The sequence below is a fragment of the Dipteris shenzhenensis genome, chromosome 14, assembly GCF_047967505.1.
Source record: "Dipteris shenzhenensis isolate YYH24624 ecotype China chromosome 14, Dip_SZ_1.0, whole genome shotgun sequence".
Lineage (NCBI taxonomy): Eukaryota > Viridiplantae > Streptophyta > Polypodiopsida > Gleicheniales > Dipteridaceae > Dipteris > Dipteris shenzhenensis.
In genome coordinates, this window is record NC_141609.1 from 56692327 (window position 1) to 56704944 (window position 12618).

A 12618-nucleotide genomic window follows, 5' to 3' on the forward strand; every position below is an offset into this window, starting at 1 on the left:
CACGATCTTTTGTGATAAGCAAAGTTCCATTGCCGTGTGGCAAAGAATACAAAAGATCATGAGAAGTCAAAGCACATTGATATTTGCTGCGCACCCCCAAGGTAGAGGTCACAAAGGTGGTGGCATCTGAGGTGGTGGAGCTATTGCGTGCAACCTCTAGCCTGCAAGTAATGCAACTCCATAAAGAGTAGTTGTGTTGTAAGATGTCCCAAGAAGTGGGAAGATATGATGGGTAGGCATAGAGGCAAGTAGTAGATGCTAGAGAGCAACCAACCATAGTCTAGTATGGCATGGGTACATGGGGAGGGTGTGACCTTGGGGGAGAGGATACAATGGGTGAGTGGAAGAGGAGCGAGAGCTCGAGACTAGGGTGAGACAAGGGCGGTCATCTGAGAGGCTTGAGGCCTAAGAAGTTGCTAGTGGATGATGCTAAGGACAAGGCAAAGGCAATGTTGAGAATGATGATGCTACAAATGTAGATCTATGCACAGTAGTGCTATTGGTTTTTTTTTTTTTTTGAGAGAGAGAGAGGCAACACGAACACTGAAGCTAAGCTACATAGGAAGCATACAATAGATGCCAAACTCATACATTATATCCACTAACTACTCATTAAATCTTTAGAAACAATAATATTATTTGTTAGCACTACCCCTCACTAGAATCGTCTCTTAGGGCAACCTCTCTAACTTGTGAGTTGTGTGTTTATTTCTTTTTTTTATTTCTTAGCTGGTTTCTTTTGCCGTCTTGGTTACTTAACTTTTTTTATAAAAGCTCTCTTCTATTGCCATTGTTGAGGTATGAACGGTACATGGGTCATGAACTGTTTAAAAGATTTTGCCTAGAAGCAACAAACTTCCAGAGACTGAAAATAGAAGACAGTGAAATGGGCAGCTAGAGAGGGGAGAGCGCAAAAAGGCAATTGTAGTCCTAGAAGCCAGATTTGTTGTTGCATGAGAGAGAGAGAGAGAGAGAGAGAGAGAGAGAGAGATTTTGAATATTGTGGCAACTAAGAAGACCATTGAATGCACTAGTGCCTTACTCTTTCTAGCCGAAATTGCAGGTATATTTTCTGGAAATGTTTCTTTTCCTGGACATATAACAGCAACCAAGATGTAGATTGCATGTGTCAATCGCTTTACCTTAAAGACTCTTTTAAGAATTTCTCTAGAAGCCAAGAGACTGTTAAGGGTACAGGAACTAGGCTTTTTCTATAAACTGTCTCTATTGACTTCCAGAAAGATTGTGTAGCAGTCCTCAGAGAAGATTCCACGGAATAAAAGCCTACTCTAGAATATGCTATGTCCGAATTGCCACCCACCCAAAGATTGCATCTTAGATTTTCTTAGACAAGGCTTCTTGCAGATCTTCCCTTGCCTTTCCCAAGGCATCATGAAGTTTTTCTGGTAATTTCCCACCAGCTTGAGCAAAATTGGGCCTTCCACCACCACCACCACCACAAACACGAGCAATTATACCAACAAACTTCCCAGCATGCAGCCCATGTTGCACAACGTTGGGTCCAAATGCTGCTACTAAGCTCACCTTCCCCTCATCAGGACAGGAGCCTAAAACAATAGCTGACTTCTCACCCAGTTTATTGACTAGATGCTCAGCAGCAACCTTCAGAGCATCAGCGTCTATATCCTCCAGAGCTCCAGCTACTAGACTGCATAATGTCACAAGCTAAATGATATGGTGAAGGCAGCTCCATAGACACAAAAGGGAGTATGTAATCAGAAACATTATTATCACTTTGAAAAAGCCAAATTCATTCTCGCTGTCAGTCTTGTTTGATGCAGATCAAAGAATACAGAAAAATATACGAAACAAGTTAGTTTAAAAGAAAAATAAGTCACACCCCAAGGTCTCCACAATGCAGTTTCCCTGAAATTACCTGAATTGAGAGGAACCCACGAGCACAGCTGAGCTAGCAAGCATCTCAACTTTCATAATGGCAATTTTCTCCTGCAACTCTGCCAATTTACTTCTAACAGACCTTATCTCCTCAAGTAGGCTAGTCACCCTTGCTGGTAGATCCTCTGCCTTAATCTGCTAAATATGCACGGAGAAACAAGGTTGTCAAATAGACATTCAAGCACTTTATTCCTTTCATACAATCTTTATAGCATTTCTTACTCTTAAACCTTACTATAAGATGGCTTCCACACAAGTAATCTATGAGAAACACAAGAATTATCCACCTCTGACTTACCCTGTGCCTTCTTAATTTCAAAGGCAGTTGCAACAAAGAAAATTGTGTTATTTTAAGTCTCAGACCACATTTACATCAGGAAAAGTATTGTGATTTCTGTGAATAAAAAAGCATCTTCGGTTTTTTTAATATCCTAAAAAGTATTTCTTGACCTAACTCCTGTTTCTATGAACTTTTGGTTGGGAAAATTTCTAGTAAACAGCCTCACCTTTAGAAAAGAAGTTAGTTGCTTCACCATGCCATCTCTGGCAATAGCATATTCAACAAAAGCAGGACCTGCAACTGCCTCAATACGCCGGATACCTGATGCTATTCCCTGCTCAGAGATGATCTTAAAACCCTGAATTTCAGAGGTGTTATTGACATGGGTTCCCCCACACAGTTCCAGTGAAATGCCAGGCACCTCAACGACTCTCACCTGTCCATCAGGCATAAAACCCTCAATGGCATGATGTGAAGACAAGAATTTAAATGCCCACACTAATGAAGACAGCATGATTTGAATCAGTTGGCTCAAGACGACCAACCTCATCACCATATTTCTCACCAAACATTGCAATAGCTCCAGCCGCCTTTGCTTCTGTAAGCTCCATGACCTTTGTCTGCAATGGTACTTGCATGCATATCCAATCATTTATGAAGTTCTCTACCCTGGTAATTTCAGTTTCGGTCATAGGCCTTGAAAGGTTAAAGTCAAAGCGCAATCTGTCAAAGGACACTAAAGAACCTGCTTGAGAGGTATCACTTCCAAGAATCTTTTTTAAAGCTGACTGCAGCAGATGTGTGGCAGTGTGATGTGCCTGAGTCAAAACAGTTGTGGGACAAAGGAGAGTAAGAAATGTGTCCAAAGCGATAGAAATTTAGATTTGTGATTACTGATAAAGATTAACAAATCCTTCTGTAAAGATCCTTACCTTTTACTAGAACTTCCTCATGAGTCCTGATTACAAATCTCAAACCGTTTTTGGTCCATTGTTATCAAGAAAGTACATTGAGCATAATTTAATGTCATGCCTAATAACCTCTTGCATACGACACTGGTACTTCGCAAAGTAGCCATGCAAAAGAAAAATACACTGGTGGTCTGTACAAGGATACACACAGTACCTGAGCACATACAAAGATATACACAGTACCTGAGCACGTTTTCTTAGCTTCTCATCCACAGTTGCATCCACACTTGCCCCGATCCAGATCTTACCCTCTTTGACAATGCCCTTGTGGAGAAACAATCCACCGCCAATCTTCTGTACATCCATGACAGAAATACTACAAGGGCCTCCTTCAACGCTTGAATCTTGGATAAAAAGCAATCCACGATCACCATTTTGACCACCTGATTCTGCATAAAAAGGTGTTTTGTCCAGGATTATTTCAACTTCTTCTCCTACAAAGGCCTGATGCACAGGCAATCCTTCTGCTAGAAGAGCTACTACATGGGCTGACATTTGAAGGGTAGTGTAGCCAACAAATTCAGTATGAGGAACACTGGCAGCAATGTCAGCCACAGCACAACCAGCAACAAGCTTTACAGTATTGTGGGCGGCCTGAGATTGCCGTCTCTGAGCTTCCATCTCTGTTTCAAACCCTTTCAAGTCTACCAACACTCCACGCTCTGCAGAAACTTCTTCTGTGATCTCCACAGGAAACCCATATGTATCATACAAGGTGAAGATGTCCTTCCCTGATAACAACGGCTTAACATCAACACTGTCATTGACTTTTGACAGTGCTTCTAGTAGCAGCTCCTCCAAGAGCTTCTCACCTCTCTCCAAGGTTTGGACAAACCGTATCTCCTCTCTGCGCAGCTCCTCATAGATGCGACTAGCATTCCGTTTCACGTCTGGGTCGACATTCACACTCATTTTCACAACGATTTCTGCTACCTTGGGCAGGAAGGCCCCTTCACGGTCACCTTGCCCATCTCCCTTAATTCCCAGGAGCCTGCCCATACGAACCACTCTTCTAATAAGGCGTCGAGCTATGTAGCCTCTACCAATATTAGAAGGGGTCACTCCGTCGGAGATAAGGTAAACTACTGCACGAGAATGATCTCCAATTACCTGCCACACTCTTATACATTGCTTAGAAAAACACTCCAAAGAAAAACCACCAAGCAACAATGTTTTTTACCTTCTTCTAGATGAACAACTCTACAATTAAAACATTATTTTTCTCACTGGAAATAGATAATGACACTGTTTGTGATTCACCCAGTGGGTACTTTTAACGCAGAACTTTAACATACAGGACTGTGAATTGCAATTGTGTAGCTGAACTGAAGAGCATATTCTCAGTGCCTTATCAGTCTAGCATCAGTTTGATTTTAACTCCTATAGGAAACTTAAAACACTTTTCTTAGATTTGAATAATAGCCTTAAACCAGATCCAGGTTACTAAAATGTGGTGAATATAGACTAACTACTCATCATCGCAAACAAATTCTGGTTAAGAAGAGGGCTAAGTTTGCAATATTACTGTGTGAGTTCAAGAGTAAAGCCGAATACAGAGAGAAAATAGCTGCATTACCTTCAGCAGTCTTTTTGTTTGCTCTGTCCCATTGCTATATTTCACCCCAGCCAGATCCGCTGCACGTTCCATGATAGGATAAATCAGATCTGTCTCATAGTTGTTGGGGACCTGCATTGCAGAAAGATAAATTGAGGAATACTCTGCCTGGCCAAATCATAGGAAGAACCAGACAAGTTAGGGTAAAGTATATGAAGGCTTTTATAAACAAAGAAAGAGCACCATCACTGCATCCTTCTTAGTCAAACCACTGCATATCGTTATGAGAGACAGACAACTCTTAAAGAGTGATATTATCATCAATAAAGATGCCATCCTCATGCCTCGCTCAGGAAGCCTTTAGCCAAAACTCTACAGGAATAATCCAAGATGAATAAATTGTACAATGCAAGAAATTGATACATTTAATTTTCCAATCTACTAAAAGCAGAGACATACTATCCATGTATGGGTCTGCCAATGCCTCAAAAAGAAAAGAAAGACAAGTAAAACTGTAAGCCTACAAAGTATAAAAATAGTAGACCTTCTGAAGAATCTGTGCCAGCCGCTCAAGACCTAGTCCTGTGTCTATATTTCTATTTTTCAATGGCTCTAAGCTTCCATCATCTTGTCTGTTGTACTGCATAAAAACCAAGTTGTAAAATTCTATAAACCTCGAACCATCTCCTAGATCCTGCAAGAAAACGGTTCCAAAGGCAAACACAAAACTGTCGTCAATTCATACTTAAATCTGTTTCTATTAAACAAAATACATACGCAAAACAATTCATTCTATATATGAATAAGCCATGTTACCACATCAGCAGTTCCCTTCTCAGGGTGAAAATCGTAATAGATCTCTGAGCATGGTCCGCATGGACCCGTGAGACCACTGGACCAGAAGTTATCTTCCTCCCCCATGCGCTTGATCCTCTCTTCTTGTACACCTACCTGCCATAATATTTTACACTGAGCACCTTCTTTCCGGGCATCTTTGTAGACAAACTGGCTTCTTGTTATTCAATCAAGAAAACATCATTTTCTAGAAATATACATACATACATATATATCTAGGTGAATCCAATAACATGCCCAAACTCATCCTCTAAAAATACAGCACACAGTGCAGTTTCAATCTCATGATATTTTCACTCATAAGGTTGAAAACCATAAACTCCATCACGCATAGTAGGGACTAGCTATTATGACACCCCACTGACATCATCAGAGCCCAACATACACACATACATGTATATGTACACACTTTTTTTTGGGGGGTAAAAGAAACTTTTCATTAAGAAGAATGTATATTTATAGCTGTCCCACAGTGGAAAAGCTACCACTCAAAACTAAAACACACACACACATTTTTTGGGTAAAATCCAGTTGTATTTATATTAGAAAAAACAGGGGACAGCCATCAGAAGATCTTATTAAATGACAAGAAAGCAGGATAATGAAGATCCTGCACATGGAGGCAATCATAGAAGGATTGCCACAAAGATGCCCGGAAAAATGATACTTAGCGAGGGACAGATCATCAAAGACCCTATGATTGTGATCCTTCCATAGAGTCCATAGTCCCTAATAACAAACCCAATACAAGAGAAGATCATATCCTGACAAGATGAAAACCAAACAGCCAAAAAAGCCTACCAAATCGAGTAGTAGGGAAACGGGCTTAAAGATGCTGCAGTAGCAAAAGCAAAAAGTTGCGAGATCCAGGCAATGCCAAAATAAATGTGGCATTGACTCCAACAAGGACAGGCATCAGCGACAAGCCGTGAGAGCAATATGTCGATGAGCTAGGATCTATCCAAATGGAAGAACCCCAAGCAAAACTCACCACCATAAGAAAAAATGTTGCTGAATAGGAACTTTGCAAGCCCAAATTTGTTGCAACCTTTTTTGCCACCACCGAGAAGTACGTGTCATATACCAAAAATGTGATTCACATGTAAAGAAACCCAAGGAGGAGGCAGCAAAATCTTATACAATGATGCAACCATGACATCAGCCAAGAGCAAAGAATGGCAAGCAGCATCATCCGATTGGACGGGGTCTAGAATCTCAAGACGAGGCACTAGCTGAAAGCCATGAAGCAAATGCAATAGGGGTTAATAGTGCTGTCCCAGACTGTACTGTTTGATTGCCTATATCACCATACCAACATCATCAAGCACATCACCCACAAGAGAAATTCCTTTGGACCAAATGAAATAAGAGCGGCAAGGCTCCTACAATGCCAACGGAGGTGTAAAGACCTTTGACAAATGAAGGCTCTCAGCACACAAAGAGTTTTCTGCAAGGGTGTCCTTGCCTTTTCATTTAAGATGTGAGAGTATGTGTTTCCAATCAGAACACAACGAGTGACAGAGGAATGTCCATTGACCCTACCATCAATGTGACTGTCACGAGGGCGCGATTTCTAGCACATGCATGTTGGCCTCCATGTGGGCTGGACCCTGGGAAAACAAGGAGCAAGGGCATGGGTTGCTTGATGTGCTAGAACCCCTAGCAAATTGTGCCTTGGGGGTGAATTTGGGGGTTTGGGCCCAAGAGGGGGCAAAGAACCATTAGGATCCAAAGTTGGTCATTGGAATGGTCCCCATAGAAGGGGCAAGGGGTAAATGTACCTTAAGTTGGTCATTGGTATTGACCAACTAGAAGGCCTGGGGCCAAATTTAAAAACCCTTGGGGGCAATCTAAAACGTGGGCTGCCACGTGGCATGCCCACGCAGATCAAATCGAAAAGGATTACCTTGGAAAGACCTGGGCTGGCCGATGGGCATAGGGAATGGCGTGAGCTTGGAGGCTGGGCGCATGACGAATCCGGACGTACGGGAGCTGAGCCAAAGGTTAATCATGCGGGTGCAAGGAGGAGACCGCCGGTTGCTAACCCGTACGGACAAGTGCTGTGTACGGCCTACGTAAGGGCATGGGCACCCTCGAGGCGATTTAGCGTGCGTACGTATGGACTGTGTACCAGTAGGTGAAGGCAGGTGTGCGTAGTCTCCTCACCAAGGGCTGATTGAACGGAAATGTAAGGTACATCAATGTACGCGAAAGGAGTACGGATTGTCTGCGCTGGGGATGACGATAGCGTATGGAAGCCTTGTATGACTAATCTTGTATGGTTGCTGCATACAAACTGTTTTGTACAGCTGAGTATGGGCTGTTGAAGGTCTTTGTATAGCAGAGTATGGACTATGAGCCGGGCTTGTACGATCATCGTACGGAAGCTGTCCGTGGCTAGCTGTACGTGCTGACATGGCAGCATTTGAGTGCCTTCTCCTTTGGTTGTGACCTGTTCGGAGAGGCCTAGTTGGCAAGGTGGTCCACTGTGGATGCCTGAAGTTCAGGTTCTTGCTTCCGAGGTTATGGGCTGATCAATTATGCGCTTACCCATTGCTTGGGTACTACAGTGAGTCCATGGACACCCGTGGCAGTGAGGGGAGTTGAGTGACCCCGTATGGGTTGCTAGTAACAAATCCAAGCCTCATGCACGTGTACGGACAGAGATCAATGCCTATTGCCATTGGGGTGTGAGAACAGAACCTAGCAAGGTCATTGCGTGGGATATTGATGCCTACTGAGAGGAAGGAATATGCATTGAATGCAAGTGGGATCGAATTCATAGTGAATCCTATTTGTTGGCTTTGGTAGGTAACATATTCCGAGTGGAAATATGTTTTTGGTTTCTCTAGGAGATATGTCACGTGCAAGCAGTGGTTGCTAGGCAAATGGCACATCGTTGGTACACGGGAATCCATGCTTGAAATGGGAAGTATCCCCAGAATCCAAAGTGGGACGATACAGGTGTTATTGCCATAGTGTTTGTTGTGTTGCGATACCAGTTCTCTTAAAGGAAATAAGTTGATGCATCGAGATATGTGCGACCCATAGGGTGAGAGACTATTGGTCATGACAGTCCTAGATAGTCTTTCCTTTTCTGCTTTGAGCAGATAGGTGGTTAATTGGGCACTAGTGACAACTATGGGAAACTGTGTGGCCAAGTGTGGTTACTAGTGACAGTTTCGGGCTGTGTGCAAGCTTTCTAGAATAGGAATGGAGATCTATTGCCAAGAGGTGAGAGTAGTGAACAATAAAGGCTATGCAAGGTATGTGGAATGCCGCAGAGGTAAGAAGGAATGTGCCCTTTATGTAGCCTGCAATTATGGGCCTCTCACTTATTTAAAGAAATACCAAAAGGGGCGCCAAGGTTTGGGGGCCAATCTATGTCTTTGTCTCGGTGCAGGGGCACTCTAGCTCCCAATCTGTTGGTTATACTTTTGTTAAATTGTCATTGTAACAGTGTAGGCTGGTTACTTGTTAGTTTTACTGCCCTTTAATTTATTGAAGGCCACTTTCAGTGACCTAGAAGAAAATCCCATTGGGTCAGCTTCCAACAACCAAAGACTACAAAAGACACGTGCAATAGCAGATGTTGCATCATATAGACCCATGGCTGATCGCCCTGCATGAATTGAAGCATCAATTTTCCCCTTGTGAGCTACAATATGCATATAAATATTGGGAGTATTCAATCCGCCATGCATTTTTTGTGAGCAAACCTGATCCACAAAAAGTAGCCTGAGGGCTTTACGTTGAGAACGTGATCTTTGAAAAAGCTCCATGATATTAGACATGAAATAGGAGATATCCTGCTTAGCAAGCATCATCAAGGGCAAATAAAACTGGACGTAGGCAGCCAGAATTGAACTATGTGAAAGCGGACATGTAATGGCCGGATGGCCAGCCTCCAATATTTCGATTTCTTCTTCATCTTGTGAAGCACCCAATCCATTTGCTAGTAGCAAGTGATTGTCCACCCCAATGGATAACCAAGATGATGTTCAAGTAGCATGGGTGGAACTATCTCCCCAGTCATAAAATATGATGCCAATCTTTCCCATGCAAAGGAAAAAGATTAGACTTTTTAAAATGTACTTGTAGACCAGCTACCAAACCATATAAAGATAATGCATGCATGAGGCATGAGAGGTCCCTTTCAGAAATTCTGAGGCTGAAAAGAAGAAATCGTTGGCATAGACTTGTGCAATCAATGGCTTTCTTCCATGTATCTCCAAACCATACAAGGCACCTATCGCTACTAAGTGATCCATATATTGAAGCACAGTATGAGTAACTACGGCATAAAACAAAGCAAGAAGAGGGAAGCCTTGCCATACTTAACAAGAAATAGTCCATTGATCAATAATATCACCAGCCGGAATACCAGCAACTGTACTGACTTGATATAACCAAATAAATAACATGCTACATTTTTTCCCCAAATCCCAAAGATTCATAATCTAAGAGAAGAAATCCCATTGTACAGTATCAAAAGCTTTAGCAATGTCCACTTGTAGTAGTAGAACATCCTGCTCAGTGTACTTCCCATATTCAATCCCACATGAGCATTGGCAATATTATCTGTAATAGGAATGAAGCCATAATGAGGAAGGTGTAAACCCTGAAGCAAAGAACCCTTGATACAAGCCACTATCGTCTTAACAACCAACTTACAGATGACAGGCATGAGTGTAATGGGCCTCCAATGGGCCTCCAATCTGCAAAAGACTCACACAAACATTTCTTGGGGAATAGTTTGATCAACCCTTTCTTCCAACTGGCTGGCATTTGCTGATTTCCCAGCATGGCTAACCATACATAATAGTGCCAGAGAAATGGCATACCAATATTGCAGAAAAAACTCCAATGTAAGGCAATCCCAACTCGGGCTTTTCCATCTCCCACATGATCTGATGGCATCTTTCAATTCACTTCCCTTGAAAGGAACTTCAAGTTGCATAGCTTGATGAGGAGACAGACTTGAAGTGACATGCTGAAGAAATTCCTGCCGTGCAGACATGAAAAAATGTGACTGAGAATCAGTCTTCCCAAATTGCCACCTCTTGAGAAAGGCAAGGGGATTATTGATTCTACTCCTTCATCCATAGGGATCCTCCGCACACCTATGCTAGGAGCATCCTTGAGGAATTCTTTTACACTTCTGGCAGACATGGCAAAGTTTGATTTAGAGGACGAGTTTGTACCCTCTACCCTTGGGGAGCACTTCATTCACAACACCATGGATAGAGCTTCCCCCTCTAAAAGCGTGGGAGTTCTTTCCCCAGTTGACTTCCCTTCTCTTCATAGGAGGAACTTTTTCCAAGAAAGGGATATCTCCGCTACCAGGTCGGGTAGAGTTTTTCATCCGGCCTCTTCCTCTCGTCGATGAGAATTGTCAGTTGGAACATTCAGGGCCTTGGAGGTGTACCTCACTGCCGCCGTAGGCAACTGATTCGTAACCAACTTCATCCAGGTGTTACTGGGGGGCCCATTGATGTCCTCATGATTCAGGAACACAAACTGGATGTCAAGGATTATGCTAAGCCAGGTAAGCTTCTTTCAGGGCATACTTTTTTGTCACCCGCCTTGGGCACCATGGGAGGTACTTGTATTTCTCTTTCTTCTTCTATGCTACCCTTGGTGATTGGACATGGGATCATAGTTCTCTCTAGAGCTCAATGGGTCATTCTTTTGATTGGTGGACATAAGGTTTGATTTCTTAAATCTTTATGCCCCCAATTCAAGAGGGGACCGTTTCCTTTTCTGGAAGGGGTGCTTTCTTAATCAGGCGTTGCAGAGTCTTGGATCATTGGGGGTGATTTCAACATGGTTGAAATGCCCACAGACAAAAGAGGTGGTAGGAAAGGTGGCTTACATTCCTTAGAGAGAGCAGCCAGGGATGCCTTCCTTTTTTAGTACAATGCCAGAGATGCTTGGCATGATGATGCTTTTCACACTCAGCCACATTCACTCCTCTTTTCTTGGTCGAACAAGAGGGTGCAGATGCCTATCCATGCACGAATTGACAGATTTATGTGGATGATTGGGCTCTCGACAGAGGTGGGACAGTATGCATTACACCTGGGGTGTCCACTTCATATCATTTTCTAGTTGTTCTGTATGTTTCAGATCCTGAGGTGAGAGGTTGCTCTACTAGTATCAAGATTCCAGATGCATTCTACACAGAGGAGGGCCTCACAGAGGCTGTTTTGCAAACTTGGGTTTCTCACATGCACGATGGGCTGCTTTCTTCGTTAGATATAGCAGCAGCCCTCTCAGATATTAGCGACTTTTATCACTCAGTTGCTCAGTTCACAAGAGGTGAGATTCTTAGGCGAGAGATAGGTATCTGCCAGCAATTGGTTGCTCTTCAGAGGGAAGAGCAGAAGAGGCCTACAGATGCTTGGGTTCAAGAATGCTTGGGTTAAGGAGCGCCTTGATGCAGCAAGAGCTCAACAGTATTCACTGTTGGATCAGGGAGCAGAGTATGCCTTTCATGCCAGGGATTCATTTTGGACCCAGACGGGAGGTAGGGTCAACAAGCATTCTTCTCTACTCTTGGCCCTACACATAAGGGAGAGCTTTTCTTAGATTGTTGACTTAGACGGAGTTTAGCAGACACATCCAAATACCATTTTGCAGGTAGCTACGATTTCTATGCCTCCCCTCTTACACCAGATCTTGACACTTAGGCCAGAGATGATGCTCGAGGTATTATTTGGCAACATTTACCTATGTTGGTGACTGGAGATATGATAGTCTCACTTGATGCACCATTCACTAACATAGAGTTCAGGACTGCTCTCTGTGCCCTTCACAAGGGAAAGTGTCCAGGTTCAGATGGCCTTGCACCCTCTTTCTTTATTTCATTTTGGAATCAAATTGGGGATCACACTACCTCAGCCCTATAGGGCGTTTGGGACTTGGGTGAGATCCCAGACTCACTTACTAAGGGCCTCATTCATCTTATCCCTAAAGGGAGTTGCAGGAATTTAGTGTCGTAGTGGAGACCGGTCACTTTGTTGCGTACTTTATACAAA

The 12618-nt window shown here is 43.0% G+C and overlaps 1 protein-coding gene across 2 annotated transcripts in view; it reads right to left on the bottom strand.

Moving 5' to 3' along the window:
- Positions 1-1035: 1035 nt before the first annotated feature.
- EMB1030 (Alanyl-tRNA synthetase, class IIc) overlaps positions 1036-12618 on the bottom strand; it is a 56165-nt gene continuing 44582 nt past the window's right edge. For both annotated transcript variants that reach the window (XM_087384419.1, XM_087384420.1), the window contains exons 9-16: positions 5540-5674; positions 5268-5417; positions 4745-4855; positions 3352-4278; positions 2743-3015; positions 2424-2633; positions 1898-2052; positions 1036-1669 (exon numbers count right to left, since the gene is read on the bottom strand). In XM_087384419.1, the coding sequence (XP_087240545.1) occupies positions 1336-1669; positions 1898-2052; positions 2424-2633; positions 2743-3015; positions 3352-4278; positions 4745-4855; positions 5268-5417; positions 5540-5674 (2295 nt within the window). In that variant the 3' untranslated portion in view covers positions 1036-1335. The remainder of the gene's footprint in view (positions 1670-1897; positions 2053-2423; positions 2634-2742; positions 3016-3351; positions 4279-4744; positions 4856-5267; positions 5418-5539; positions 5675-12618) is intronic.